Source organism: Ascaphus truei, chromosome 17 (genome assembly GCF_040206685.1).
Source record: "Ascaphus truei isolate aAscTru1 chromosome 17, aAscTru1.hap1, whole genome shotgun sequence".
NCBI lineage: Eukaryota > Metazoa > Chordata > Amphibia > Anura > Ascaphidae > Ascaphus > Ascaphus truei.
The window spans coordinates 37,447,739-37,464,232 of record NC_134499.1 but is presented as its reverse complement, the minus strand read 5'-3'; the positions used below and the strand labels follow the sequence as shown (position 1 = coordinate 37,464,232).

General features: G+C 38.7%; 1 protein-coding gene across 3 annotated transcripts in view; it reads right to left on the bottom strand.

Moving 5' to 3' along the window:
• TASOR (transcription activation suppressor) overlaps positions 1-11,801 on the bottom strand; it is a 45,725-nt gene extending 33,924 nt beyond the window's left edge. For 2 of the 3 annotated variants that reach the window (XM_075574841.1, XM_075574842.1), the window contains exons 1-6: positions 11,346-11,800; positions 7,882-8,024; positions 6,846-6,938; positions 2,031-2,103; positions 1,651-1,742; positions 392-553 (exon numbers count right to left, since the gene is read on the bottom strand). In XM_075574841.1, coding sequence (XP_075430956.1) covers positions 392-553; positions 1,651-1,742; positions 2,031-2,103; positions 6,846-6,938; positions 7,882-8,024; positions 11,346-11,634 — 852 coding nt within the window. In that variant the 5' untranslated portion in view covers positions 11,635-11,800. Of the gene's footprint in view, positions 1-391; positions 554-1,650; positions 1,743-2,030; positions 2,104-6,845; positions 6,939-7,881; positions 8,025-11,345 lie in introns of all 3 variants that reach the window. The other variant, XM_075574843.1, reaches the window with a different exon arrangement.
• Positions 11,802-16,494: the final 4,693 nt, after the last annotated feature.

The window sequence follows — 16,494 nt, the reverse complement described above, 5'->3', positions numbered from 1 at the left end:
TAAATCCTTCGCATAACGTGGCGCAATAGAAAGACCCAACAAATGACATTGCGGCCTCCTATTGGGCCGCATGACAGTTCAACCTCCATTTTGTTTCCCCTGGAGGGAACGGTACCGCCAATACACAACCAGTTGGGCTCCAGAGAAGTTAAAATATATGATGGGTGGGGGAGAGGAGGAGAAGAGGAAGAAACTCTATATAGATGTATATATAGATAAATGATGTACATGAAAGTACACTCCAGTAACATGCTCCCCGATTTCCAGAAGGCCATAAGACTGTAAACACACACACACGTATTTTTTTTTTTTGTATGATATTTGTCTTGGTGAGCAACTATGAATTTGTTTGACTTATTTGTATATAGAATAAAAACATTAAAATTGCTACCTGAGCACGTTCGAATGCCCTGTAACTCAATAATGATGTAACTACGTTGATGTTCTTAAACACATGACATTCATGTTTGGGGGCTGGATCCAAAGCTCCATTACCAGAAGATGGATCCAACTGACTGTTCCCAGTGTGATCATATATGCTTTTCATTTTTCCCTATAATGAAAAATATATAACATTAGTAATTTCTTTCACTCCTTCCCTGTAAATGGGGGTGAAAATTATAATGTATAATAGCTTGACGAAAAATTAAATCCTATATTGCCCTCTTAGCTAATAGATCACTGAAAGTCACCTAATTCAGAGGTGCCCAACTCCAGTCCTCAAGCCCCCCCCCCCCTTTGCTGAAGCCTGAAGTAGGGGTATCCTGAAAACCTGACTTGGAGGGGGGTTGAAGACTGAAGGAACACCCCTGACCTAATCCACTAACAGCATTTTCCCCCCATGTTAAATTTTAACAGGTCTGGCAGCAAGCTTCCTTAGGCAGTTGTCCTGAACCATACCGCTGTTTCCTTCACAGCGGCTTCCTTCAGTAGCACAGCTGGAAAAAAAAATGGGAGGTTTCATGGTGTTCTTTTGCAGTTGGGAGAACTTGAGTGGTGTGCTGAATAAGCCCCATGCAGGAAACAGAAAAGTTATTTAAAAAATAAAATCTCATATTTTTAATATTTTCCCCATGTGATTTTTTTCTTTAACAAATTTTAAAATAAATTTCCAATTCTCTTTAATAAAAAAGGAAATCCTTTCAAGATTCAATAAAAAAAAAAAAAAGAAAGTGTTAAACTTAAATCTCAAACAAATTTTCAAAATCAACAGGATGGTGACTTTTTTGGGTGCTGAACTGCAGTGTGAAATTGGGAAGCTTCAACGGTTTTAAAGGCCATGGTCCTCTAACCAAAAGCAGTTTCAGACAGATGGAATTAAATGGTCATGACTGTTTTTCAATATACTATGTTCCTTTTCCAAGAAGCTACATCCCATACAAGAATCTGCTTCTGTTACAAAAAGGAACCAATGGCTTTTAAGTTTGATATATTCTGAAGGGTAGGCCACAAACCATCTTGCTATCATTCACTTGTTTGTTTATGCAGAAACGTTGAGTAAAAATAAAACCACCACAAGACAGAAAAAAAATATAGCTTTATTTTAAAAGAAAATAAATTGACCCATCAATAACTAGATAGGATTACAATAAAGGCTACTGTGGCCTTCAAATAATCCAATCTTAAAAAAAAAAAAAAAATTCAAATTACCTTGATTATTTTAAATATGAAAACATTGCCCGTCGTTCCAGGATCTAAAGGGTTAACCTGCAATAAATCAGCATACCTAGACAGGTACACTCCTGTGGATGAGAATATATACAGTCAAAATATATAAAACAAGTCAAAGTGTTTCAGAAAATTAAACAATCTTTGTAAACTGGGGATAACCAATCGTACGATTTGTGTTTTGCACTAAACTAATCATATGGATATGCAGGTATTCATACCCGTGGAAGATTATACTAGCTCTACTGTATTGACACCTGTATGAACTAAAGTATGTAATGAGCCACTTTAGAGTTGATAGTATCAGCCTCTTGGAGCTCAAGCAAGAGCATAAGTATAATAAAAAATAAATGTATACTTACCCATCATAGGGTTGCCAAGAGTAGTTATTTTAGAATGCCCCACAAGTACTCCTCTCTCACATACAATTTGCACCTAAAATGAAATAAGCCATACACTAATGAATGTCAATTACATTTGATGATAAACCTAAAGCTGTGATATAGTAAGGAAAGTACAGTATATTCCATGCAGGGATGGAAAAATCCCAGTGGTCTAAAGTTGAACTCATGGCAACTCACAGGTCAGCACTGTGCCACGGCACAGTCATCACAACCGGCAACAGTGCATTCCATCATGCGCCACTGCAAAGCAGGATAGAGCATGCCGTGACCAGCTGCAGCAGTAAAAGAGGTGTCATGGCTGCGCCACAGTGTGGCGTGCGGTGGGGTGGTGCAAGGAAGATTGTTCAGAGGGCTGGAGCACCAAGAGTGGACGTGAGATGGAAAACTCCAGGACTCTGCCGACTTCTGCCAGCGGGGGGGGGGGGGGGGGAGTATGTCATGTGTCAGATACACACAGCCCCTGATAATAAGTGGGGGAGGCGCTCTTAAAAACTCTGGCTAGCTAATAAGTATTTTAGATTTTTGTCCATCCCTGACTTTGTGGCAAACCATGCTACAAACAAATCTGCAGTTTAGCAGGAGGATATTTAAATATCTGGACCCATCCTAAAAAGCAGTTGTGAGGTGTTAAGAGGCAGAAAGGTTCATGTTCAAATGTCCAGCTGGCAGCCCAGCTCCCACATAATACTGTTGCTATGGTAACAATTTACCAACGTGAAAAAGCATTGGCTGTGTGTAAATGACCATAACGTACAACTATTCCAAAAACAGCATCAAAATGCTAATAGTGCTAGCAGTTGAAAATATTTCAATTAGCATTTTAGATTTTATTAAAAGCAGTAGCAACCGATCAAAATGATTTGGCAATTTTGTCATCCATTCATGCATTCTATTAATAATAAAAACAATGGTTTCAGACACTGAATTTGCCAGACATGCTTTGTCAGACACTGCAGAGTTGGTCTTTTCAAGAAAAGGCGTTTTTTTCTCCCCGTGAAGAAAACCCCATAAGCCCCTTTCAACTAGTGCTAGAATACATTAAGATAATGGAAGTCAAGGGGCCGCGCCGGAAATGCATTTCTTTGTTTACTTCTCCCCACATTTTACGCACAAGCATTTGTGCGCCTCAAAGAATTACAATTAAACATAGATTATATCCTATTTTATGTACATAAATTGCCAAATAAATATTTAACGGATTCCCATTTTCCTTCATTTAATTTGTTTACAAACGGGAACCTTTCATATTTTTTGTCTGAACTAGAGGACTGGAGCTGGTTCGTGGACTCCCGTTTCACGAGTGACGAGGTTTAGCCGGCATAAGAAAAACACTTGCTCCGTGGGCTCAAAACGTCTGTGGTGTCAGAGCCTCTCCAGGAGCCACAAGAAAGATACATCACGATCATAGGAAGAGAGGTCATAGCGTTTCTATTTATAACTCGTGGTCCATTTGTCGTTTTTGGTCAAAAATGGCACAAAAGTACAAATATCTCTGGAAACACGGGAAACCAGGAGGTCCCGAGACCATGGATCAACTCAGAATCAACTCAGCATGATACCCTGGTTCAGGTAAGGAGGAAATAAAGTAGTCATTTGGGGGGTGGAGGGAGGGTTGCAGCTTTACATTCTGCAAATCATTTTCTATTTTGAAGACTTAATCATTTTGTGTCAGTGATGTTCTAAATCAGGTCACTTTTGATCATCCAAACAGCTTCCGAATGTCCCTATACAGAATTAAACGTTTTATGAATTCAGCTCATGTCTCCATGATTACAATACTGAACAATTTAATCCAAGTTAAGGTTTAAGCCACAAATAACAAAACTAAGAAAGAAGATGAACGGAGTATTGTAGGTTTACAATGGGAAGTACAGCGTGCACCTTAACTTGCTTATTCAGCACAATAGCCGATTGAGTGATAAAACAGCTTTTCTTTGCTTACAGGAATACAGAACCAACAGTATCAAACAAAATATTTGTTTTATTAAATACATTTTTAAAAAAATGTTCTGTATTCAATGTATTGAAATGTTAATTTATTTTATTTATTAAATATTTTACCAGGAAGCAATACATTGAGAGTTACCTCTCGTTTTCTAGTATGGCCTGGGCACAGAGTTATGATGACAAATACATGTTTACAAATACAGTTACATAAATGAACAGGGTATACATTATATACAAGACATTGCGTGCACAGTTAAAGATAATATATATAATGGGCGTATGAAACAGTTACAGACCAGATTAAAATGTGTGACCGCCTTAGATTTGAAAGAACTTAAACTGGTGGTGGATACTACACATTTGTAGGCATCCATCTTTGTGGAAAAAAAATAACTTTTATTAATGATAACTTTTGCAAAATATGTTTTAGTGATTACAGATTTCATTGTTGTAATCTCAGCACAATATATATCCAACTATGAACAGGAGCTGTGAAGAACAGATCTCTGAGAAATGGATAAAAGCTCCCCCTGCTTCATTATTTACATATTTTTATTTCCTGTATTTTGCATGTTTTACTCCAGAAGGCCAGCCATTCAGTTTATCAAACAACTTTCTTCCTATACCATCATAAAGTATCGTATATATATTTTGCCATGCACCGTATCTTAGTGGGTCCAAAACAAGTTGCACAAATTGCATTTTCTCGCCTTTCTTCATCCTGTTCAGATCAATCTCAAATCTCCGTTTCCTAAGAAGCATTTTCTTCTGAGCCTCTATTTGATCACCATTTACATTTTCTGCCAACTTCCCTTTGGCTGGACCACTGCAACGTTTAACTCTGCTAAAATCTTAGCTCCTTTAAAGGCCTTATTTAGCCCCTCAAACAATATGTATTGAATGTTCCACGATTACTGTGCACTTACAAAAGCTAATAAAATACTTTGCTAGTCCCTCATATTTTCCTTATCTGTACATACTGCATTTTTATTCTGATCTCACATTTTTTTGTGAAATTCTATACTAAATTTCCAGTTAGGAGAAAAAATACAGAGCAACAGTTTATTGTAAGGGTTCTAAAAAACATTGCAATGGCAGTCAGCTATAAAACCGAGATGACTGCCACGTTGAGATTTCTGTTATATTCTCTGTTCTGCCAAGTATGGGTGCTCAAAGTATTTATTGTCAATCCAGTTTGTTTTCAAACTGGACTTGGGACCCTAAATTGTTGAGACTAAACATGTTCTTAATATTAGGCAACATCTGCTCAAAATGGGAGAGATAGTTACATGGACAAGTGCTTTCACATAATTGCAGCACTAATACATAGTCAAGTGTGACCAGTATTAAAAATGATCAAAGAACCCTTAAAATAATTAAGTCAATGCCTCTTTCATGGTGCTTTCACTTTGCTGCACTTATGTGGCTAGGGTGAACACTGTAGATACACCTTCTTGGAAGCAATGTTGTAGGCATAGCGTTTTACAATTCATACACCAAAAGAAACCAAGAGTTGACATATTGCTAAAAGAACCAATCCTACACCACTACTTGCATGAGCAGGTACCAACAGTACTAATGCCATTTAGAAAACCAATGTGAAATGATGCATTTTAGGAAGCATACACGTAAACAATCATATGCTTAACGTTGACAAAAACCACCAGATCCATCCTCAATTGGAGCTGTAAACCACAGCCAAGTTAACGGAACCTTTTGCCTGAAATATATTTATTTGGTATATATATTTATTTGGTATATATTTTAAAAAAAACAAAAAAAATAAACGTATGAAATGGGTTAGGAATTGTAGTTTTGTTTTAAGTTTATTACTAAAGGAATGAGCTTGCTGCAGTTTTGCACCCATTAATAGACTAGCATATTTACTTTTTGAAGAAGACCAAACATCATTGTGGCTTCTATCCAACTGTTTTATGTACAGAAAAGTAGCTGGTCATGTACACAGTGTTCTTTTCAACCATAAAAAAAAATTTTTGAATTTTACTGGGATAATTGGCATAGAAGACAATATTTTTCATCCGTCCCTTATTGTTCATTCAAGAATAGCTTCCATGTTTGATCAAGTGACTGACATACCTTTGAGAATGTCATAAGTAGAAATAAAGAGGGGGATGAAGGAAACTAATTTGCAATCAAAATAGTATGAAGTGTAGCTCCTGAAGGATCGACTGACAAAGGCTTTGAAATGCCCAATAAATAGGATGGATTTTAAATAATATATATTCATCATAAAGAACTCAGGATTTGTCATCCACATGGATTATACTTCTAGATAAGGATACAAGGTGACGACAAAATATTATTTGCTAGAAACAACCATATGTATTTTCATGTGAGCTTTTGGTCCTTTTCAGAAAATGTATTTAATGGACACCCGAAGAATTTAGTAATTTGTGTTCAAACCAACTTCGTCACGTTCATGTTCTCTGCGCAAGTACTGCCTTGAATGCCTTCCGATAGCATATTTTTATCAATTTGGTAAGATTTTTGAGAGTGCTTCAGGTATTTGAGATTGTGCACTGGAACGACGCAAGTCGATTTAGTCATTAAACAAAAGATACGAAACAAAATTATATCTTCAAATACTGTAACTGAAATCTGCGTATTCATTTAAGAAAGACCAAATGAAAGGTCGAGCATTAATCCTGTATAGACGAACATTGAACTCAACATAGGCAACTTCTCTTCTGAAAGTTTTTATGGTTGGGGTAAAACACATCTCCCAATGTTTTTATTTAAATCAAAGTAGCCAAAACATGTTAGACACTGGCAACACTTTAATGAAATGTACTAAACAGATCTTACCTGAGCATGATCAACCAAAAGAAAAGCATAAGATTCAGCAAGCTCTTTATCTAGCCGACCGTCAAATTTCAACTCTCTTCGTTTTTCAGTAAACTATAGAGAAAATATTTAAGATTGGAGGGGAAGAAATTATCCAGGAAACAAAAATAATGTTGGATATATTATAAAGCATGCTGCAAGATCAGGTAAGAATAGATCTGATATATTGACATCTTTCAAAATTGCCATTAAATTATATTTAAAAAAATCCTCAACAGTAAAGAGCTGCAATGTGGTTGTTTGAACAGAACCTGTGCCTGGATATATTTAAGGTCGACAACAGGATCTTGGGAACATTAGATGTAAATTGGTGTCCCATTACCACTTCGTACCCTATCCAGGCCTACTTTTTAATAAGTTATGATTAAAAACACCACCTTTCCTTATTTCCACTCTTTCTGGAATTAAAGTATTGGACTTGCTCCATCCACATCCTTAGGAAGGGTTTTCAATTATCAATTCAAACCCTTCCCGATCCATAACACTTCATTCTAACATTTTCGCCAATTTGGGAAATACTTCTGTGTTACATGGTGTTCAAGGTATCTGAACGTTGCTCTAGTTGTAGTTCTTGAGGTATCTGAATGACTCATCCCCAACATAGCTCTTTTCTTCAAAAAGGTGTACCAGTTTCTTAAATATTTGCTTACAAAATATTTGAAGTAAACCCTACATCATTCTAGTAGTCCTTTCCTTGACTTGGCACCTGTTCCATCTTCACTACATTCCATCAGTTCTCTCCAAAAATGGTTTTAATATGCCAGACAAGGTCTTGTCTCGGACCTCATTTTAATAGCCCAATAAATCCAACTACAAATTCCGGGTGGCTAGGCATGGTGATAATACATGCACGATGTGCATGTTGAGCAAAAAGTGAAATATTAAAGAATAACAGTCAGGTTTAACACCGACATGTACACATGTTTAAATAGAACCATTTAGTCATGTTTTTGCCCAAACGTGATCATTTTCCGTGACCATCACTTTGTTCACTAACCTCTTTCTCCAACAATTCATTATGAACGAGTCTAGCAGATGTGTAAGTGAAATTTGCCACAGAGATTGAATCCAAGTATGAGGAATGTAGAATTCTCATGACCTCTTCAAACTCCCGAGAGCCAGAACTAATTAGCTGAAGTGCTAAAATCAGGGAATAAAAAAATAATAAAGTTACTATTGATATACCAAGTGTTTGATTTGTAGAATGTAGAACTATTTAATATGGTTTTTCGGAGTTGCCGATTTGTTTAAATTCACTTGTGTATAATAATCCAGTAATTCGAATTCGGTTAATAAAAGAATGACATTATGTATAGAAACACAAATGTTTATTTGACCCTGAGCAGAAACACAATTAACAAGTATACCAACGATACCGTTGGTAGAATTGGACATACAGTAAAGTGCAGTTTAATACCAATTTAAATTTTTTACATTAAAGTTACATTGAGTTCATATCCATCAAACATTGGTTCCTTAGTTTTTGTATAAAACTAAGGAAGAACGGTGTTAACACTAGCAGAATTTACGTTTGTGGATATGTGGTAGAAATGGGTATTCATCCGCCCTAATAAACATGTACAAAACAGTCAAGCACCACACCCCCCACCCAAAAAAAAGTTTGCCTTGTGAAACATTTCGCCAAGCCTCATGCGGCTAATAGTCACAAAGGTAGTCTTCATTTTGTAAGTTGTTATGGCTATGCACATTGATGTTAAACACTTGAGAATTCTGACCTTGTCACAACTTTTGCGCGACCTTAATAGGAAAATGTTTGCACATCTGTAATGGCAAATAGTCTTCCAACAGATGCCCCCCAAAAAAGCCACCTGGAAAGTGGAGCTACTAATTCTTCTTGAAATACATTTCATTACTTCATCTCAGGCTGCAGCCCCGCTGGCGCTGACCATGCTCATGCTTGAGAGCGGTGACGTCACCAACTCTCTAAGCATGAGCGCCGGGTGTCCTGGCTATTTCGCAAGCGCGCGATGCGGGCAAGTAAATTTTTTTGTTTACTCAAGCACCAAGCTTGAGTGAGCGTGCACGCGCACAGCATGAGCAGGGACTTACACAGATTTTATGTAAGTAAAAGCGACAAGCACCGTAAACTCAGCACCAGCAGGGCCGCAGCCTAAGGCTGAGCTCAGACAGAAGGCGATGCAAGGTTCGCGCGCAAACATCCGAGCGCAAGTACGTCGCAAATTTGGGTTAAGCGGTGGGAGTTTTCAAACTGAAAACTCTACCAGCGGCAAAGTGCAGCGTTGTCGCTGCGACATTTTGCCAGCACAACCCAAATTGGAATTTGGGGCTACATTCGCATGACACGAGCTGGTTAGGCCAATAAAGGCGCTAATTACACGCCCCCACCACGCCCTCAAATGCCGCAATCTGCCACCTGAGCAGATCGCTGTGCTGCAGGAGCGCGAACGCTAGCAAGCTGCCGTAGCAGCCTGTCTGAGCGAGCCCCAAGGCTGCGCTTATAGTGACGGCAACACGGAGCGACAGCGCTACCAAAATTCTGGTAGTCAGTCAATTTGATTTTGAGGGGTGGTCTCCACATGTGACTGGCTATAAGCCAATTAGGGAACTTAGCCCCTTTGCTGACGTCACTGGCCTTGCAGCCAGTGACGTTTCCAAAATACAACTTTCGCAATGGCGACGGCATCGGCCGCCGTCTGTATAAGTGCAGCCTTATGCTGATCTGTACCTCATGGGAGTGGCCTAGTTATACAAATCTTACAATTATATGTCGGCTGCCAATGCCCTGAACAGGGACAGTAACAATCTTCCCTATTAAAAAAGTGTTTTCTTCTAGAAAAAGGAAGATCGCACAACTACACTGCTTAGGGGAAAAAACCGTTAATCTGATATTTGAGCACACATCCGCTATTGAAAAAAGTTCTTTGTTATTCGAAATGGGCTCCATAGGAAAAATCCAGATTGGTCTGAAGAATAAAATTCAAATACACATCAGTGCAATAGGCGAACGTAGCAAAATGAAGATTCCCAAAGAAACAAAATATTGCCAGAAGATACTTTGAAAGGTGATCACTTACGCCATTTGTTTAAGGATCATTTTACTGGTAATCACACTTTTCATAATCCCATAGCATTGAATTTATCATAATGAAGCTGCTTAATCACTTAAAAAGTACAAAATTGTGTGGGGCGCTCTTATAGTCACCGAATTACCTATGCTCAAAAGACAATCTAACAAAGAGCCTGGTTATGCAAAAAAAATGTATAGAACTGCATCTGGTTCGCCTAGAACCATGTTTGAATAGCACCACTAGGTCTGCAATGCCTGCTTTTCAGCAAGTCATAAGCGTAACCAGGACACAAGCTCAATACAATTACATATGTTTGGCTGTATGCCATGTAAAACGTGGTTGTATGCCATGTAAAACGTGGTGAGCATAAATTGGAAATGGTGTTCAAAATTACTGTCAACCATAAATGGCAGGGGTCGGACATGAAATTCATGACTAAGTTATATAACTTACATATTATGTGGAAAAGTAATTTTACAACATTTACACCCAAAAATGATAATCCAGAATACAAATGTTGGTTTAAGAAATGTATTGCACATAAAATAAATAGTGTGTGTGGGGTTCCACACATTCCCAGGTTATATTAATAAATCCTTATTGACGAAATTGAAATGCAAATTTATGCCTCAATACTGGGAAATATAGATGTTAAATATATAAATATAACATGCCAAAAAGTGCCCCTCCATCTGGCTCCCTAACCCGCAACAAATTATGTAAGAAATAAAAATTGGAGGGGGAAAAAAAATAATCTAATAATTACTAGTGTATATTACAAATGAATTGTAAAATCGACATGCTACACAAACATTTGCTCAACCAACATGGTGCCATCTTTTTTAAATTGACAACCATACGACCCTCTATGTGCCACAAACAAACCTACCTGCTTGATAAAAATATAAAAATATTCAAGCATATTTTTTTTTTTCTAACCACATACCAAGAGGATCAGGCCACGCGGTAGTCACGAGCCATCTGAAACACCACGCGTGGGCGTTGCCTACACTCTCCCCCCCTCCCCTAGACTGCTCATCCTTGCCTCTGAGGGCTGGGTTTAAGTCCAAAACCAAACAAGGTAAACGCGGCACGTGGAGACATTGCACCTCAGTGTGTCCCCTCCGCACAGCTCGCCCGAGGCCATGCAATCCATCTCCTCTCTCATACCAAGCCAAATCCCCTCCTCCTGCTGCCAACCGCCATTACCCGCCTCAGCGGCTTGCCAGCTACCAGAGGCACGCAGCCCCCTAACGCCGCTATGAAACCCGGCTGCTTGCTTGCTTTCCGTTGCTGGTAAAAAGGGATGGAGGAAGTGGGACTCGCAAATGCAGCTGAAAATATAGATTGCATGTTGTTATTATTACACGGCTCGAGGGGAAGGGGGGGTTTAAGACGACAAGATGACCACCTTTCGTTTCCCTGCTCTTTCTTGGTATCTGAAAGCGCCTCCTTGGAGGCTCCTCCGGCGGTTTCACGGCGGTGCTGCTGCTGCCCGCGGTGTTTTCGTACTGGGCGTGCTCGTGGCTGCTGCGGGCGGTGAGGTCCCGGCCGCCGCCGCCCGCACTGGGCGCCTCCTCACGGTCAGTGGCCAGGCCGCCATTTTGTGCTCGCTCTTCCTCAGCGCGCGGGCTGCCTGCATCCTTCTTCTCCTCCGAGTTCTCCTCGTCCATTGCCTCGGCGTTTTCCTTCGCCGCCATTTCGATAAAACCCTGACGGGGCTGTGTTCCCTTCGTGCCTGGTGTTCTCCAGTCGCTGCGCGGTGTCTGCTTTCTCTTCTTGGAGACGCTGCTTCCCCTCACGGCGCCATCTCGTGTCTCTTCCTCTCACGTCTCTCTCGCTCTCTCTGGGTTTTTTTTTTCTTTTACTCCCCCTAGTAACAGCCCGCCGTGACGCGCCCAATCAGGAGGCGGAGCTCTAAGCGCTCTGACCAGTCACAGCGAGGCGCATGATTACCTCAGGCAGGGATAGCTGCCGCCATGTTGAATCTTCGTGCCTGGCAGAAGGTTGGTTGGCGTTTGGCAGGTGAATGGTGGCGTTTCCAGGGCGTTATACCGTGTTTTATTTTCGTTTTCGCCGGGCTTATGGTCTCCTCCCGTACTTCGTACGTGACACATCCCTATTAACATTGAGGTAGTACCGGGACATTGCTCCGTGGTGGATGGTGATAGTTTGTGAGAGTGGAGTAGGTTTTAATTACAGATTATACTAGACAATTAGATGTTATTTTATTTTCTGTTTTGTCCTTTGTTTTACTAATGTTCACAAATTTTAGAGGCACCTGACTAGCCAGGATTTGTTTGTTTTCGACATCACTTAGTAAGTCCATTAAGTTAATATAGCCAACCAATTAATGTCTCTTGTTATGTGGGTGGTGCACCACTCCTTGCAGCAATCTGAGCAAGTTCTCCTTTAAAACTACTACAGATAAACGTAAAATATTTTATAATCAAGGAGAAATAGTGGCTGCTTTTATGTCCTGTCAAAAATGGATGGATGTTATCATCGATACGTCATTTATTTAACATTTCCCCTTTCTTGTTGTAATATGCATGTCAGAAGGTATACTGGCTGAAGTACTGCGCATAATTACAAATGTAGATGAGGCATTGCATGGCTGAGTACTTTAACTTGTTTGCAATTCCAATACATGTGGCAAAGTGAGACCTGCACTTATAATCAACTGTTGGATTAATTGGGGGTGCAGCTGTCCATTTTATGCCATGGACGAGTCGGCAAGACACACAGAATCTTCCCGGAGCATGTTCACCGAAACACGCCTTTCCTCGGCCGTTCTGTTTTTACATGACTAGGCATATTTGGTCCAGTGGCTGATCCTCCAGGAGTGTCGTCCTATTCCGGTCCAAGGACCCAAAATGAGCCTGTCCGCTCACTGCTCCTAGTACTGTACTTGCTCCCGTAGGAGAGTATGTAACTAGGGAAACCGAATACTCGATGGTACGGCAGATAAAATATCCATTAGTTACTGGCCTTGTCTAAAGTTCTGGGTACTTTCCATGTAAAATAAATGGAAAGAACTCCAATTACAGAGATCGATCCCAAAGCCGGAAAGGAAACGTTGGAAGATTGATGCCATGTAAGCGGTTATCTATTTTAATGTTTTATTTTGGCCGACACTTTCTGTACTGCTGTTTTTTTGTGTTTTTTTCCCCTCCCATTATTTTTCAAAGCATCGCCTAAAATAGCCGCTTTTTATGTGCGTAATATCACAAAGATCAATCGTGGAGCTGTAATGTATAATATGTAGGTGATACTCCAGGCAAAAGATTGTTTAACAAAAAAGTTAACATTGAATATTTGTTTGTAGTAGGCGGTCTGTTTGTTTTTATTTATTTATTTATTTTTTCCACCTTGCAAATATAATGGAAATAATACAAGAGGCAGCAGTACTTAAACTACAGTGTTAAACACAGAAAAAGAAACAAATATTTTACTTTGTTATAAACTGGAAGGGTTTACATGTCACTGCAAATATTTCCCATAACTGAATGCTAATACCAACACCGCAAATATTAGTTGGATGTCTACCTCGTTGGATTCCTAGTTTAGAATGAAAAAAGCAAATTTGATTACGATGGGATTTTAATGGAACGTTCTAGAGCTGGTGGTAAAAAAACAATGGCTGTTTTTAAATACTTATGTTTTTTTGTTTTTTTTTAGTTTCTCTGTTTCATGTTGTTACAGGACAGAAAGATTCCTGGTCTATGATCTGGGTAATCCTATGCAAATCTGGCACCTTAATCCCAGAACAGTCTAGATTATTGCATAGTAAATTTGCAAAAGGATCCCCGGGTAGCAAAATGTTGCTAAATCCATGTGGAGACAGTGATGGTTAGACTATTGGTAGGAAAGGTTGAATAATAGAAGTCTCAGCACTGGTTAAATCTTAATTGAATTAATTGGACCTAAACATTTTAAGATTTGCAACGGCTGGGTCAATTTTCAAGTGCTTAATCTAGGCAAGGCAGGGCTCTATAAAGAGTTCTCCAAATGGGCTAGATCGGGAAACACATACATACACTACCCCAATTTAAAAGTGAGTTTGTGTGTGAAAAATTGCCATTTGTTGTTGTTATTTCATACTAGTTGCTTGGGCAGCTGTGTCCAAGAGCCACATGAAGGCCCTTCACAAGCTGAATTTAGCCCGCGGGGCGGCAGTTGAAAAGCCCAGATCTTGGGTTTTTCCTTGTAACTCGGCTGTAGGTTGCAATTGATTCAGAATTCAGTGGCCTCGTTTTTTACATTCATTAGTTTGTGCCAAGCCCATGCTTCAACCGTTAAACTTTAAAAAATATACGTACAAGGTTTCAGACAAAAAGTCCGCTGCTGTAAAATGTTTGTACGTAAATCATTCTTGATGCATGATCAACGCACTTTATTTCATTAATACAGCTTGTTATTCTTCACTACAAATACATAACCATATAATTTTCAATTTATTGAGCTGAAGAAGTAGATCAGTGGTAATGATACTTCATTTTAAGCAGGTGATCTTGGAGAAGTTTTTATATATCAATGCATAATGTACCAAAATTATATTGTTAGCTCTTTGGGAAAGGAACGTATTGTGACTGCTAAAATATGGTGTACAGTGCTGAACACATTGTCAGCATTGTATAAGATAACTGATAAAGTATTATTGAAGAAGGTAAGCCTGTTTTTGTTTTTTTGTGTGTAAGTTCCACCCCTTGGTCTGTTTCAATCCTGAATCCCATATGACAGTTTGCAAATCACTTAAGAAGTTATAGAGAAAAATAAAGAGAATAATTATGCACTCGCTCCCCTGACAATATTTACCGATTATATACATTTAAGAAAATTCAATAAAGAAAATTTATTTTAAAAAAAAGCTTGATCCTAGATATATAATATTAAAATTTAGAATAAAGATATCACATATGACAAATATATAAACATAATATAAACTGCGCTTCAAAGTTCTCACAGTGCGTCTGATATTATCCACCTTTAAGTGTAGTGAACTGCAACTGTAGTTCCGTAACATCAGTTCCTATGTACAAAGTACCTTTTTCTCAGTTCTCAAAAAAGAAGGGATGGCGGCCCCAGTTATTATTTGGGCCTAATTGGAGTAAACAATACCAGGAGTTCCGCTCGTCTTGTTGCATCGGTTTCTATTGCTACGCCGCTGAAGATGAACAGAGCTCAAGCTGGAAGACACCTCATACAACAAAGTGCACTGTGCCAAGATTAATTGGATATCGCATATATTGGTAAAAAGTTTTTCTGATATAGGTGGGAAATCCGTTGTAGACAACAATAGATGATGGCTACTAGTAAGCTGTTAATGATCATCTAAATAAGTGTTGCTTATATGTCTTGCATTACTGTTCCAGTATATTGTATCAGAGAATTATCAGTGCTGTTCCGTTCACAGCGGCTTTAATACAATTTTTCTAGAATTTCTCATCACTTTCCACCATCTGTTAGAAGTAGAAGAAAAAAGTAAGCTCTTACAAGATTTAATGATTTCAGGCCTGGTTAGGTCAGCTTTGCAAACGTGGTCTTCTACTTCGATCCCCACTCTACCAGAAGTGTCTCATAATTAACAATACTTATTGCTCTTGCTCTGTAGCAGCTTCCAGATCTGATGTAATGAACTTAGCCAGTCATATACGACTAATGCTGGAAGCGATAAGTGATTTATTTTTATAAAAAATGCAACATAATGATGATAAATGCCACAAACAATCTAATTTAGAAGCTTTGGTTACATTTTCATAACATTTCAAAAAATTATTTTGGTTGAAAAATTCACCCCTGATTGCAACTTTTTGCATCAATGTTTTCTTCTTTTTGGTGTGTTATTCTTAGTATGGTTTGTGCATTTAAGTATGACTAGACACTCTGAAAATATCTCATTTTCAGCTGGACCATTAGGTACCACAGAATCTAGTCAAACACCAAAATAAGCAACAAAAAAAAACAAATTGTGTAATGCATTAATGGAACAAGGACACTGGAACAAGTTATACAAATTCCCAAGAGAAAGTGTACTACGGTATAAATTAAAAAGGAATACCTACAATCGCATTCTCATAAATATTAAAGATAGCTGATGAAAGACTGAAAACCTAACCTCTCCAGCCTGCTCGATAAAAAATATTGAGCTACAATCAAAATAACAAACAAACAATGCAGCCCTGCAATCAAAAGAAATGAAAATATATCTGCACAAAAACCACCATTGCTTTGGCTCGGAACAATAAGATCAATATACATGAATCATTCACCTGCAAATTCAGCAATGTGATGTATAAAATGTAGAAATGGCAACAATTTTTATTATGTGAGGAAACCAAACAGGTTACTTTTTCTGATTTTTGGTCGGAATGGCCCAAGACGCAAAAAATAAAGATATATACATCAACATTCACATGGCTGTGGTGTATCCAGCAAGAATACCTCTTGAGGTAGAGCAATCGCTAAAAAATCCATAGATTATTATGGAGGTGGTGGAGAGTAGTTCACTCATTTATCCACTGTGCTAGGCCCTAAGCACCAATACATTGTAGCGCAAC